Source organism: Stenella coeruleoalba, assembly GCF_951394435.1.
Source record: "Stenella coeruleoalba genome assembly, chromosome: 19".
In the NCBI taxonomy this organism is placed as follows: domain Eukaryota; kingdom Metazoa; phylum Chordata; class Mammalia; order Artiodactyla; family Delphinidae; genus Stenella; species Stenella coeruleoalba.
The window spans coordinates 54,573,795-54,589,066 of record NC_137165.1 but is presented as its reverse complement, the minus strand read 5'-3'; the positions used below and the strand labels follow the sequence as shown (position 1 = coordinate 54,589,066).

The window sequence follows — 15,272 nt, the reverse complement described above, 5'->3', positions numbered from 1 at the left end:
TCCCGCATGCGCGTGGGAGCGCACCCCGCCCACTTCCGCCACGCAGACGGCAGCCGCCGGGACCTAATCCCGGTCCCGCCTCCGCGAGGCGCCCAATCAGCGCCGTGCGCCCCGCCCGAGGCGCGCACAAAAAAGGTGGGCTCCCGGCGCGGGCGCATGCGTGCTGCCGGCGCTGGTGCGGGACAGCTGTTGCCGGCAGCAGCCCCGGGTCGGAGACAGCGGCCGCGGCAGCGGGAGCAAGCTTCGCTGCAGGTGTCGGAGCGGGAGGGTGGGATGGAATGGGGTCGTGCCAGACTCGGGGCTCCTCCAGGAGGGAGGAAGAAATGGAGGAGAGGCTCGGAGAGGGCCTCTTGGGAAGAGGAGGAGGCTGGAGGGTGGAGAGCCCTAAGGCAGATTGGGAGACGTGGAGGCCCCGTTAAAAAGGAGAGGCTCTGGGGCAAGGAGTTGGGTTGGGGGGCGACCTAGGAAAGCCCCCAGCCCCTTGCTCTAGGCGGAGGAGGCAGACAGTTGCTTGGCTTCCCTGTGTGGTAGTGAGCTCGCTGTTCCTGGCATTAAATGGGGGGTAACCAGAGTGGGTAAAGGGGACCCTTGTGGTGGGTGACTCTTAGTGGCGTCTGAGGCCCCTTAAATCACTTGGAGTCTGAGCGGTAATGAATACATGCCCTGCACAGACAGGAAAAAGTTAGAAGAAACCACCCAGGTGTCATCATACAGGGAGGTCCTTCCCTCCGGGCTCTCTTTTGACAGATAAGGCCATAAGTGGCTGTGATTAAAGGACAGGGAGGGGGTGGCTCTGTAGACATCCCTCCGCCCGCGTCTAGGTCCGTCAGAAAGCTGAAGTCTGTTTTTTTCCTAGGGAGCCGCGGCCGCCGCCGCCCGTGCACGGAAGGAACCTTGGCAACCAACGGACCCTTCCTCGCTTTTGGAAATGGCGGGTGAAATCACAGAGCCCGGGGAGCTCTATTCTCCCTACGTGAGTTTTACTTTTGGAGATGTTTTGCCCACATCAGTGCCCTTGGCTTCTGGAGAAGCACACTGCTTCCTGTGGACCGTACTTGTGAGTCCAGCGGCTTTCATAGCTGCGGTCTGGGAACCCCATTCAGCAGCAGCCACGGTGAATGTATGGTGAGAGTCAGGTTTGTTCACTCTTCACGTGTTGATCAGAGAGTGGTCAAGAAAGGAGACCGGACTTGCTCGCTCGTTATTTTTGTCTCAGGGCTGCTAGCACTTGCACACTGAGGCCAGTTCAGATGGATGAAGGCTGTCGGCTGTTGACTCTGGGTTCTGCTCCCCTCAGCAGTTTGAAACCACTTCGGTTCTCAGCTGAATTTTCGGTTGCACAACTTTTATAGTCTTGGATGGCGTAAGAGGCGGAGAAAGCATACAGAGACCTTCAGTTGCCGTTGGGTGGAGTCTGTAACTAGGACAACTAGAATGATTGATTTCTCGCTGTCTTGGGTCTGCTGTTCCCCCACCCCTCTCACGTACACTCAGTTTATCTTCTTTGTGTAATATACGATTGGTCGTGGTTCCATCATGGAATCCTTGCTGGGATGAGTAGCTGGAGGACTGGAATAATCAAATGATGGATTCATGTTGCTGCCAAGTATCCCAGAGAAAGGCAGCACTGCCTTAAGTGGCAAGAGGCCTCTTTCTAGAAAGTACCTAACCTTCAACAGCTGCCCTGCTCTGCACCTGCCTGGGGATCCATGCTCTGTTTCTGCCAGCTTCATAGACTCTAGAGCTGTGGTGTGATGCGTAAGGAAGCACCTCTGAGAACATCTGGCAAAAACCCTCCCGCTAGGGTCCCCCTGCTGGGTCTGTGCCATTTGTGTGTGGCTCCAAGGGAGCCTCCTTCACCTGAATAATTTATCAGGGAAGTCTTTCTTTTTTTTTTAAATAAATGTATTTATTTTTGGCTGTGTTGGGTCTTCGTTGCTGTGCACAGGCTTTCTCTAGTTGCGGCGAGCGGGGGCTACTCTTCGTTGCGGTGCATGGGCTTCTCATTGCGGTGGCTTCTCTTGTTGCAGAGCACGGGCTCGAGGTGCGTGGGCTTGAGTAGTTGTGGCTCGCGGGCTCTAGAGCGCAGGCTCAGTAGTTGTGGCGCGCGGGCTTCGTTGCTCCGCGGCATGTGGGATCCTCCCGGACCAGGGCTCGAACCCGTGTCCCCTGCATTAGCAGGTGGATTCTTAACCACTGCACCACCAGGGAAGTCCGGGAAGTCTTTCTTGAACCTTGGAATGAATCAGGTCATGCCCCTCTCATTAGTGGAATTGCGTAACAGCTCACAGCCTCCTCTTGGTATCAGCAATGACATGTCCACACTGTCCATGAAAGTCACCACGGTTCCTGCATCATCTTACAACATCTGTAAGCTGAGAGGCGAGGAAATGAGTTATTTCTGTAGCTGAGTGTTGGGAAGGAAAACCTTTGATGTGCCCACTTTTCTCGTGCTTCCAGCTGTTCAGTAATTTCACATATCAGCATATGCTCACAGGAAATGGGGCGGCGAGACCTAAAGGTCTCAGCGGGTTCTGCTTTTTTAAATTTTTTTCCTCCATCTCCTGTGTGTTTGGTTTTGTCTGAGGCATGTGTTCAAGGGCCGACTCTGGGCCCTGGCCGTAAACAGCTGCTCGTATTCTCTTATCCTGCCGGTGAAGAGAGAGGCAGGGGGAAGGTGGGTGGCGCTGAGGATGAGGTGGCATTAACCAGGATTCGTGGTCTCGGTTTGAGCCGAGAGCACACCTTTTGCCTGAGGTTTCCTTAACTCTGCCACCCTGCAAGAGTGGTTCTTGATCCCCTTGTGAGACCAGGAGAAGGGTGTGAGGTGCGCCGCCCACGGAGCCCAGAGAGGCTGCAGAATGGACTTTACCGCACGTGCTGCTCAGCACGATGTGGGCGGCACCTGCTCTGCCTGCCTTGGGAGACCATGACCCTGAGCGGTGCGTCAGCCCGTAACACGGGCATTCTCAGCACCAAGCCTCTCCCTACCTCTGCGGTGCCCTGTTGGGAGTTCTCGCCCCTCCTGGGTGTCAGGGGTGTTTGCCTTAGCCCGCATTCTTCTGCATAAACTGTGTGTGTGTAATGGGCAGACGAGCCTCGCAGGGGACTCGGATGACAAACTCTCTCAAGGATAGTGCCGGACGCAGGAGCGTGGTTTAGGCCCACGCATCCCCCCCATAAGTGATCTCAGAACAGGCGTGTCTGTTTCCCCATTTACGGGGACCACGAGTGGCTCGGGACTGAAGGGGTCGTGGGATCAAAATAGAGGAAGAAGGGGGTCACTGCCTACATAAGGATAACTGCTGAGGCTGCCTTCCGCTGGCCGGTCTCGCGGAAGATCGATGCGGGTGCTTTCGAAGGAAAGAGGGCTTGTCTCCCGGCCTGAAACCCTAGTTGTTGCTTCCACATCTCTGCCACCTTCTGTTTCCTTTGACAGCTGTCGTTGGGGAAGCCGTTGAAAGGTGCCCGTGACCCCTGCTTCATGCACACCTGTGGGTGAGGCCGTGGGAACGCTGCACTGAACCCCCTCGAGCACAGGGGAGCGGGTCAGCCACCCCAAGGGACAGGGACTGTGTCTTCTGCACTTCAGCCACAGGGGAAGAGTCTAGAACAGGAGGAAGCTCGGTTTGCATAGCCTTCTTTATTGAGACCACAGCAGGGTTCTATTTCACCACTTTTGGTCATGCCTCCCTGCAGGCTGTCCCCACAGAACTGTCCCCTAACAAACAGAAGAGCAGTTCACTCCCCCGTTTCCTTCTGCGTCACAACTGCCTTCCACCCGGCCTGTGGCTCAGCTCAGGTCTGCTTCCTGCGTCGTGCTCTTCTCCTTGGTGTTGGTCCCTACTGATCCCCGTTACTGGAAGTAAGGAGGGTTTAACTCCGGCCGGGAAGGTGGAGAAGCCGTATGTTTCCCTATGGGATTCCCTGCAGCACCACCAGGCCCGGAGTGCTTGCCTCAGAACTAAAACAGCAACAACCCAAGACAGATGTGATGACTCATTTCTGCTCGTAACTGCCAGTAGTTGATCCCTAATTAACCTCCTTGTCACGTTCGTGGAGGGTCTTTTTCACTGAGGTTTATTGGAAGTTTCCATCGGGAGTGTGTTTGTTTCACTGCATCTTTATCAGCGGTGGTTCTCAGCTGGTGGCAGTCTTGCCTCCCAGGGGACATTTGGCAATGTCTGGAGACGTTGTGACCATCACAACACAAGGGCAAGGTGGGGGGTACTGGAATCTAGTGGGTACAGGCCAGGGATACTGCTAAACATCCTACAGTCCACAGAACAGGCCCACAGCACAGAGTGAGCTGGCCCCAGGTGTCAGCAGCGCTCAGGCTGAGAAACACTGCTTGACAGCAGACCCTTGACCTTCACATCCCAAGACCTTCAGGCATCCCTGAATTCACAAATGCTTCTTGTACTAAATTTCCCCATAAAACTTTTTTTTTTTTGGCCGCGCCCCGCGGCTTGCGGGAACTTAGTTCCCCGACCGGGGATCGCACCCATGCCCCCTGCAGTGAAAGCGCAGAGTCCTAACCGCTGGACCGCCAGGGAAGTCCCATCCCCATAAAACTTTTGGCTGAGAACCATCACTTTCTTAGGCCTCTTTGCTTTCTCTTAACTTCTGTCACGAGCCCATCACCAGGGCTGTTTTCCATAAAGAAGTAAGGTTCTGCCCTTCAAAGTGTTACAGCTTCTAAAAGCAATATGCAGAGAGCAGAGCTGCCGGGAGATCAGACGTTAGGTCATCGACCAGGGCCTGGCCTCTTAGCGTCCTGCTTACGACCCTGCCTGTGACGTCGAACTCCCTGTCCCGTGCGCCAGGGCCCGGGAGTCTGCCTGCAGCCACGCTGGCCTCAAAGTTCCTGGAAAATCCCTCCCCCTCTCCCACCTGCCAGTGTCTTCCCTGGCCCTTTGCCTGGGTGGCTCCTGCTCGGCCCTCAGGTCCCGGCTTGAACGTCACCACGAGGCCGTCCTCTGCTTGAAGTGCTGACCCACTGTTCTTGGTCACGGCGCCCCTTCTTTCCTTCAGAGCGCTTCTCCGAGGCAGTAATCATCGTTTGTCTTCTTGTCTGTGTCCTCCTGTCCGTCTTGCTCACTGTCATTCCCTGGGCTCTGAGCACAGGGCCAGGACCGTGGAAGGCTCTCGGTAGCTGTGCAGTAAGTGAGCAAACGAGCCCACGCCTGGACGTACTCGCCTCAGAGCGCCGGTGATCGAAGTTAAACCCAACAAAGGGCAAAGTTAGTTTGTAGACGTTCCCATTTGTGAAAAGTCAATTCAGAAGGCCCGCTGTCACCCTCACATTTATTCTCATAACATCACCCTGGGCCAGGACTCCCGGCAGGGCAACCACATCATGGTTTTGTGATCCAGTCAGGAGCTAGAGGAAGACGATTCAAACTTGTCTTAATCCTTCTGGGATCTGCCTGGGGGATCAGAGTGAGACCGTGACGTTTAAAAGGGGCCGAAGACTGTCAGGTTCACGGCAGAGAGGACCTGAGCCAGAGCCGTTGAGGACCCCCATCTTGAGGCCATGTGCCAGGCACCCCGAGAAATGCAGAGAGAAGTGAGTTGCAGGCTGTGACCGCAGCGAGCCTCAGATATAATAGTGGGGAAAAGATAAACACATCAACATCAAAAACCCAAACTAGGAAAAAAAAAAAAACAACCCAAACTATGGCGTAAGAAGTGTTTTTGCTCCAGGGCTTTGAGGGGGGAGCAAGATGGGTTCGGGAGACTGGGAAGGGCTTTATGGTGGGACAGGCGTTTGAATGGGCCCCTCGTGGTGGGTGGGAGTTGAGGGGCTGGGTGGGAGGCACAAGGGCTTGGTGCCCTGTGTCAAGTGTACGTGGGCTCTGGGCAGAGCTGTTTCCTCTCTACAGGACGCCCTCCCGTTTGGCCAGCACTCACGTGGCCAGTCGGCACCTGCCCGGAACCCTGTCCCTCCCTGTCAAGGGCCCCAGAATGGTAGCTGTTGCTCCCTATCTCTGTTTCGTCTTGTTTTTTAGATCTGACTGAGGCTGGTCTGAGAATGGGCCCTAATTTGTGTGTTTCTGATTAAGAATGCAGCGCGTGGTTATCTTGAAAAAAATGTAAATACAGAAAAGTGCGTATTTCTCAGAAAGGGGACGTGAAAACGAGCGATGGATAAGTATTTCTGGTGTTTGTCTTCTCATGACCAGAAACAAGTGGTAAAGCAAACTGTAAGTTAGCCAGTTTAGTGGAGTACAGGGAGACCCGTTAGGAACCTACTGGCATAGGCCAGGCCAGAAATGGTTCACTTGAATTGTAAATGGAATAGGAGTCAGAGGCACCCACAAAAGACTCTTCAGAAATAAAATCACTAGCCCTGGGATATGGAGGGGAAGGGGGGAGCTGAGGCCACGCTGGGGTGCCCAGGTGGAGGTGACCAGCAGGCAGTTGGATTTGAGGTCTGCAGAAAGCCTTGCACTAAGAGAAATACCGTCTGCCATGATGGTTAAAGCCTTGGGATTGAATGATGTTGCTGAGGAAAAGAAACGCAGAGAGAGAGAGACCGCTGACGTCAGAAGTGCAAGAAAGATTAAGTCTAAGAAAGCCGTTGGATTTGGCAAATAGGAGGTCATTGGTGATTTTTAAGAATGCAGTTTCAAAAGAGTTCTGGGGATGGAAACCACAAACTAGAGGAAGTCGGAAATGAAGGCGGAGGATATAGATGGCTCCTTCAAGGAGTTGGGCTGAGGGAAAGTGAGAGCGCGTTCGCGGTCAGAGGGGGAGAGAGCTAGGAGGAGGAGAGGATTCCAGAGAGAGCGGAGCCCAGCTCTGGTGCAGGGCTGAGCCTGTCAGGGAAGAGGAAGCAGCCGTGCTCCCCCAGACATGGGGAGGGGGGCAGAGGGGAGACTGACACTGACTTCTGAGCTCAGAAGGAGCGAGGCTTGGGGAGCGCGTGTCAGGCGGTCTCCGTCCCCTCCGTAGCGTTGGAGGTGCAGCCTTCACGTGGGAGAGATGGGAGCCGTGGGTCTGGGACTTGGAGACTGAGGTTTGGAGCCTTTACGTGCGTGGGAAATACTCGCAGGTCCACAGGGAGGAGTAAAGAGAGTCTGTTGCTGCCGGACCGCAGCTGAAGAGACCATCTGTTAGGGGGACTCACAGTTAGAATTTTTTAAAAATCCCAGGAGCCTTTAGCGGCTTTCTATTAGGGAGTCGAGGAGGCGGGTGCCGGGCTGTCTCTGAGGCTGGGGGCCGGAGAGGTTAGAACGGGGAAGGTGTGGGGAGCTCGGGGACAGTGTGGGCTTTGAGCAACCAGCCGATTGTCAATGAGGCCACCGTGGAGGTGGTGGCCTGGGTAGGGAGGGTTTGGGGGGACTGGACATCATGATGAGGACAAGGGCGGGTCAGTGGGAGTGCACAGGGTTGTAGGCGGCAGGGGCTTCAGGTCAGCGAAAGGGATTTCATGATCGAGGAGGGCCCGAGAAGGGAATGATTGTAATTAGCTGAGCTAGAGTCAAGTTGGTGTGAGTTAAGTTTAAAACCTGAAGTCAGTGACCCAGCAATTCCGCTGGAAGGTTGGTTGCCAGGGGAGAGGGGGAGGGGCTGCCGCTGAGTAGGGGGTTTCTCCGTGGGGTAATGAAATGGAATTAGATGGTGATGCTGGTTGCAGAACTTGTGGAAATACTGCAAGGCTGTGTACTTGAAAAGGGGGAATTTTATGGCACGTGAATGATCCTTTTTTCTTTTCACCCCTGAAGTTAGTACGGGGCAGAGGACAGGAAAAGGGAAGCAGCATGTACGGCGACGTCCTGAAGGGCAGTGGCAAGAACGGGCGGAGAGGAGGATCAGGCCACGTGCTCAGTGGCCTTGGAAAAGTGGGAGTTTTTTGGGGGGTCAGCGCTATGGGTTGATCCATGTGCCGGGTACCCCAGACGTGACGGCCCGTCCTCAGGAAACCTGCAGTCTGGTTGAGCCCAGAGCTATCATCTGAGACACGGCTCTGAATAATACGCACTGATGAGGGGATGGGGCTGATGACAGCCAAAGTGGAGAATCAAACCCAACGCCAGAGACATTTTGAAAAGACTGATGGAAGCCGGGCCTTCAGTCTTCCAGGTGTTCACATTTGGCTCCCAGCGGCCAGCTGCAGATCCCGCCTTCCTGGAACCTGGGTGGAACCCTCCCTGCTTACCTGATCGCCTGCCTAAGGCCTGGCCTGCCGGCCTCCATGGTTCTGCCGTTGCGCAGGGTCACCCTTGGGAGCCGTTCGGGGGTGAGGTTCGTTAATTTCTGGGCTCGAATGTCACCTCTCTCGCTTCCAGGTCGGACTGGTGTATATGTTTAACCTCATCGTGGGCACCGGCGCGCTCACCATGCCCAAGGCCTTTGCCGCGGCCGGGTGGCTCGTCAGCCTGGTTCTGTTGGTGTTCCTGGGCTTCATGAGGTAAGAGGCCACCCCCGGGGAGCTGGGGGCAGAGCTGGGAGAGTCTGCCCAGGAAGCCCGAGCTCTCTCCGTCAGTGTGGGGGAAGAATTCTGTGGTGAGGGAATCCTAACAGGTGCCCGGAGCCAGGAAAGGAGGCCCAGAGGTCTCAGGGGCTCGCTCTGATGGAGCGGTTGTCCACCCCCAGTCACTGCGAAGTGAAGACCTCCAGTTAGGCCGTGGGGTGTCTCACCGTGGGGCTCATGTGTTTCTTACCCAGCTGCTTTGCCTCCGCTGTTGTACCCTTTCTCAATGGACAATTAGACGGACGATTAGTAGTGAAGATAACAAGTGTAGAGTACAGTTAGGTGATGAGTGATAAGGGGAAACGTACAGCGAGGTGAGGGGCTCAGGAGCCTGGGGGGTGACCGCGGTTTGAAGTAAGTGGTCCATGGCCATGGAGGGCAGCAGACTGGAAGGACGAAGGAGGGGGCACTAGTGGAGGAATGAAGCAGTTTAGTAGCTGAAGTGAGTTAAGACCTAGAGGAGGCTGCACAGGATGGGAAACACCCATGTTTTTCAGTTTCTTCCCACGTTTTCTTCGGGGGGGTTTTGTGGCCAGCCTCGCGGGACGGTTGGCTCGTTACGTACTGCGAGCCCTGGTGACCGACAGCCCCAGAAGTCCTTGTCCTTCGGTGACCCTGCAGTCCCCTTCAAAGGACCTTCAGCGCAGGCAGCCACCTGAACGGGAAGTGATTATTGGGGGCCCCCAGCTAGGGGCCGCCACGCCCCAACCTCGCTCAACCCATCTGCGTTCAGACATGGCTTTGTGCAGCCTGGAGAAGCCTCTTTACGCCTTAAGATTGATTTTAGTTTTACTTCCCAAAAGAAGGGGAAATCTAAAGCCCTTAAAACGGTCACTTAGGCAAGGTAGTGAGAAACCTTTCTAGGAGGTGCTGCAGTGGCCGGAGTGGGAGTTTCAGAGATGGCTGCCCCACCCGTACCGAGATGGAGTGGGTTCCCCCCCACCCCCCCAGCCACCTGACTCCTGGGCCAGGCAGCCAGCCTGCAGCAGGTGACAGCGCCCGAGGCAGGGGCTTGGGGTCGAGTCTGGTGGCAGAGCCTGCCGGGTGGCTTCAAGAAACAGATGCATGTTCCACCCCGGGTCGGTCGTTTCAGCAAGGACGGAGTCATTCCTCAGGCTTTATCAGCAGGAAAGCGGCCCTCCCCTGTACTACCGGCTGCTAGGGAGAGCCCTCCCGCTCTCATCCGTGTCTCTCCCATTTCCTTAAGTAAAGACGATTTTTCACTCTAGTCTGACTTCTCAACAAACGTCTGGTGCCACCTCCCAATTTCCCTTTTCGGACCAGATTATTAGGAAATTAAAATGTGAACATATTTTAATTTATTAATACGTTTTAATTTATTAAATATATTAATTTATTGGTATATTTTAACTTAGTAATACGTTGTTTATTGGGACTTCCCTGGCGGCGCAGTGGTTAAGACTCCACACTCACAGTGCAGGGGACCCGGGTTTGATCCCTGGTCAGGGGACTAGATCCCACATGCATGCCGCAACTAAGAGTTCGCCTGCCACAACTAAGGAGCCCACGAGCTGCAACTAAGGAGCCCACCTGTTGCAACGAAGACCGAGCGCAACCAAATTAATTAATTAATATTTTAAAAAATACATTATGCATTAATATATTGTAGTTTATTTTAATAACTAATATTGAAGCAACAGTTACTTTAATACTAAACAGATTATTAGGAAAGTAAAGGTACCCCCCAAAAAAGAAGGAGGGGATGATTCCAGAGCCAAGTGTCCTTTTCAATTATTATTATTATTTTTTTAATTAATTTATTTTATTTTTGGCTGCATTGGGTCTTCGCTGCTGCGTGCAGGCTTTCTCTGGTTGCAGCAAGCGGGGGCTACTCTTCGTTGCGGTGCGCGGGCTTCTCATAGCGGTGGCTTCTCTTTTTGTGGAGCATGGACTCTAGGTGCACAGGCTTCAGTAGTTGTGGCACACGGGCTCAGTAGTTGTGGCTCACTGGTTTAGCTGCTTCGCAGCATGTGGGATCTTCCCAGACCAGGGCTCGAACCCGTGTCCCCTGCATTGGCAGGCGGATTCTTAACCACTGCGCCACCAGGGAAGTCCCCCTTTTCAATTATATCCACACCTGTGCTCCGTCCATTAGTGTGTGTAACTGGGGGTTGACCGCTTGGCTAGCGAGGAGAGGTGAGAGCTGCCTGCTGCCCCTCCCAGAAGCTCTGGAAGGGCCCCCTTGTGGACCAGTCTCCTCTTCCCAGCTTAGAGCATTACCTGGTGTCCGTCCTCCCATCTCTCCCACCTCTGCCCCCCGACAGGCCCCTTCTGGGGAGCAGTACCACCTTGCCCCCCGGGCAAGGGAGCACCTCTCCCCCAAGCTCATTCTCCCTCCTTCCCATCAGCTTACTTCACACCCTTCTCTCCAGTGCACTGGAAATACATTCTAAGTATAGACAGACGTCAGGAAGAGCACAAGAGGCACCGCGTATTCACACATGCTTTTTTATCAGGTCAGACCCATCTCAGAAGTTGCCATCCCTTCCTCAGGAGAGAGAATGCTGTGGGCTTACTGGTCGGGTCAGGTCTTAAATGGCTTTTCCTTTTATTTTGTACCTTCTCCAAACTCCTCCCTGCCTTTCGCAGTTAACGCGTGGCCTTCCCTTGCAGTTTTGTGACAACTACCTTTGTGGTGGAGGCCATGGCGGCAGCCAACGCTCAGCTCCGCTGGAAGAGGATGGAAACCCATCAGGTGTGTGTGCTGCTCCTGGCCCCAGGCAGTGCCCCCAGGCAGTCGTGTGCAAAGAGGTGGCCCTGAGCAGCCAGTCCTCTCCCTCCTGACGCCTGGAGGGCTCCTGACCACAGCGCGGCTCCAGGACCCCAGCCCAGAGCTGAAGTTCACGGCCATGTCAACTTACAGAACAAACGCAGTCTCTGCTCTTTTAACATCCCCTTGTTGGTCCCTCCTACCCCGGCCTTGAGCTGGCTCAGTCATTCTGAACCTTTGTACCCAGGAACTGTGCCGCAGCTTCTCCCTCCCCGTGTGTCTGACCCTCTAATGTGACAGCCGGGAAGTGTTGAAAGCTTCCTAATCAGGTACCTTCTAGAAGGAAATCACAAAGGAAGCAGGCTGTCCATTGGCCGCCCCGGGGGTTGCTGTAGAGCTGTGTGCCCTCTGTTTCCTTGTTTGTTCTCATCCGCCCTGTCCCCCCGCCCCTCCCCAGGAGGAGGAAGACGATGGCTCCTCCACGGCCTCCGACAGTGATGTTCTCACCCAGGACAACGACGTGCGGGCAGAGAAGCGGCCCATCCTGTCTGTGCGTAAGTCCTGGGGTTCTGGGCTGGCCCGTGCTTCCCTCTGGTTCGTGGGCTTTCCCTTACTCGTGGAGAGGACCCCAGGGACTCCCTACAGAGACGCTGTGGCATTTACCACCTGAGGGTTGAGCCGAGGACGGCACCATGGGACAGTAGAGCAGAGCACCGGCCCTGCTGTCTCCGCTGCTAACTGGCGCGTGCAGCTTGGGGAGGTCCCTTCACCTCGGCCCCTGGAAGCTCAAGTAAATGTCAGTTCTCTGACTCTGTCCTTCCTCCTATCCCAACACACACACACACACGTGCACACGCGCCCTCACGCACACGCACACACACGAACACGTGCCTTCACACGTGCGCGCACACACGCTCACACGCTCAGTCTCACACTCTCACACACTCTCACTAACACACACATACTCCCACACGCGCACACGTGCCCTCACGTGCACACACGTGCACACACTCACACGCTTGCACGCCCACGCACACACACGCTCACACATGCACACACGCTCACACACACACACTCAGCCACACACCCACACACGCACACACTCCAGTTGCGCCAGGGCGAAGCATCCCAGCCTTCCCTCTCACCCTACAGTGAGCACCCCTGGGATCCCTTTCTATAGACGATTTATTTATTTACTTATTTATGTATTTATTTACTTATTTAATTTAGTCTATTTATTTATGGCCGTGCCGCATGGCAGGCAGGATCTTAGTTCCCCAACCAGGGATCAAACCCACACCCCCTGCAGTGCAAGTGTGGAGTCCGAACCACTGGACCGCCAAGGAAGTCCCTCTAGATATTTCAAAATGTTTCAAGCAGGAAGCATTAGGAAAACTTTTCTCAGGAGTTTGAACCCGTTGGGATGTCATTATTCTGGAGAATTCAGTGAACTCAGCACCCCTTCTAAGAGCTTTTCCTTGTGAGAGAGAAAAAAAAAAAAAAAACCACTTCCTCTTTCTTCTTGATTCCACAGAGAGGCATGGATCTCCGAACCTTTTTGAGATCACAGACCGGGTGGAGATGGGGCAGATGGCCTCCATGTTCTTCAATAAAGGTGGGAGTGCTTTCTCCAGGTGGGGCATGGGCAGGGGCAGAGCTGGTGCCTTCTTGGGGGCCAGGGCAGCCGGAGCGGGGGTTCCACCTCAACTAGGGACGGGGCAGGCGAGGTGGGGGAGCAGGTCCTCAACCCGGAGACCGCCTTGCTGAGAGACGTGAACCACTTCATGGTTTTTCCTGGATTCCTGCCCGCTCGTCAGCGCATCAGGAATAAAGAAGCAGCTGCTTAGCGACTACAGCTCACACAGGTTGAGAGTCCCAAGCAGCTTTCCAAGGAAGGAAGCCAGTGGAGGCGGCTGGTGGTTCTGTGCCTTCTGCTCGATTACTTCTGACTTGTCTTCTCTTTTCTTCTGGACTGTTCTGTTTAGGACAGGACAGAGCAACCACCTTGTGACAGGGTGTGTGTGTGTGTGTGTGTGTGTGTGTGTGTCTGTCTGTCTGTCTGTCTGTCTGCCTGCCTGCGTGTCTGTGTGTGTGTCTGCGTGTCTTCCTGGTGGCCAGGACACAGCAACCACCTTGTGACAGTAGGGGTGTATGTGTGTGTCTGTGTGTGTGTCTGTGTGTCTTCCTGGTGGCCAGCAGAGGGCGCTAGGAGCCCACACTCAGGACTGCTGTCTGGACTCTGCGCATCTAATCCTGACAGTAGGGTTGTGTGTGTGTGTGTGTGTGTCTGTGTGTGTGTGTGTCTGTGTCTCTTCCTGGTGGCCAGCAGAGGGCGCTAGGAGCCCACGCTCAGGACTGCTGTCTGGACTCTGCGCATCTAATCGTGACCTCTCTGTGTGCTCCACCTGCGGCTTGGTGGGGTCGAAGGATAGCACCCAGCTCGGGCGCTGCCTTGTTGGTTCCGGCAACAATAGCTTAGACCTCCGTTCCAAATCTTGTTCTTTTGGAAGATGAGCTATTTAGGGTTTAGTTTTTTAAAATGTTCGATCCTTCACAGAAAGTCAGACACATCTCAAAAAATCCTTGACCTTGCAGTTACCTTGGGAGATTTTGTGCCCCTTCGTCAAAGCCCCTGTTTGCAGAGGGGAGCGTCTCCCTTGGTTCTTTCCTGTTTTGAATGTGGCCGCACTAAGTTAGAGCCGAGGGGGATTGTGGAAACTAGAATCTAGAATCTTCTCAATGGCTTCTTAGGACATCCAGCGGTCCGTTTATCACCATGGTGTGATGTGACAGAAGATCCTGATTGAGGTTGCCTCGGGGTCTGCCTCCCTCCATCCTCCCCACCAGACCGGCCTCACTGAGGGTTCTCAGAATTTATCAAAACCAGATTGGGGGCTTCCCTCGTGGCACAGTGGTTAAGAATCTGCCTGCCAATGCAGGGGACACGGGTTTGAGCCCTGGTCTGGGAAGATCCCACAGGCCGCGGAGCAACTAAGCCCGTGCACCACAACTACTGAGCCTGCGCTCTAGAGCCCACGAGCCACAACTACTGAGCCCATGTGCCACAACCACTGAAGCCCGTGTGCCTAGGGCCCGTGCTCCGCAACAAGAGAAGCCACCACAGTGAGAGGCCTACGCACCACAATGAAGAGTAGCCCCCACTTGCCGCAATTAGAGAAGGCCCGCGCGCAGTAACAAAAACCCAACACAGCCAAAAATAAATAAGTAAAAATAAATAAACTTATTAAAAAAAACCAGATTGGTTGTGTCTGGCGCACTTCTGTGCTTTTCCTTTGTTCCGTTTCTATCTCTCCCCGTCTCGTTAGACTCAGATCAGAGAAGCAAACATTCCCTTCTGGCTGCTGCACAGCCTCCTCCCAAATGCAAGCTTCTGAAATAAAATGCACGTTGGAGGGAGGACACATACCTCTTAAACGTCCTTCCTAATTTTCATGTTTCACAGTCTGCCCTGATTTCTTTAAGAATTCTAGGAACTTGTGGTTTTGTTTTGTATTTTAATTTATTCATTTATTTTTGGCTGTGTTGGGTTTTCATTGCTACGTGCAGGCTTTGTCTAGTTGTGGCGAGCGGGGGCTACTCTTAGTTGCAGTGCGCGGGCTTCTCATTGCCTTGGCTTCTCTTGTGGTGGAGCACGGGCTCTAGGCGCGCGGGCTCAGTAGTGGGGCTCGCGGGCTCTAGAGCACAGGCTCAGTAGTCGTGGTGCATGGGCTTAGTTGCTCCGCGGCACATGGGGTCTTCCCGGACCAGGGCTCGAACCCGTGTCCCCTGCATTGGCAGGCGGATTCTTAACCCCTGCGCCACCAGGGAAGCCCTGGTTTTGTTTTGTCTTTGTGTGTGTGTGTGTGTGTGTGTGTGTGTGTGTGTGTGTGTGCCCCACAGACTAGACTCCTAGTTTACCCAAATCTGATAGAAAATAAACACGTTCGTACAAGAGCAGCTCAGCCTTAAAGGATGCTCTCTTCCCACCTGCTCCTGGGTTTCTCAAGCTCACCACTAGAGCTGTGTGCCTGGGTCCTTCTTCATTGCAGGGCCTGCCCTGTG

The 15,272-nt window shown here is 54.4% G+C and overlaps 1 protein-coding gene across 2 annotated transcripts in view; it reads left to right on the top strand.

The window, feature by feature from the left end:
- Positions 1-123: 123 nt before the first annotated feature.
- Positions 124-15,272, top strand: part of TMEM104 (transmembrane protein 104) — a 57,984-nt gene continuing 42,835 nt past the window's right edge. For both annotated transcript variants that reach the window (XM_079905329.1, XM_079905328.1), the window contains exons 1-6: positions 124-252; positions 857-973; positions 8,295-8,416; positions 11,114-11,195; positions 11,668-11,764; positions 12,745-12,825. In XM_079905329.1, the coding sequence (XP_079761455.1) occupies positions 157-252; positions 857-973; positions 8,295-8,416; positions 11,114-11,195; positions 11,668-11,764; positions 12,745-12,825 (595 nt within the window). In that variant the 5' untranslated portion in view covers positions 124-156. The remainder of the gene's footprint in view (positions 253-856; positions 974-8,294; positions 8,417-11,113; positions 11,196-11,667; positions 11,765-12,744; positions 12,826-15,272) is intronic.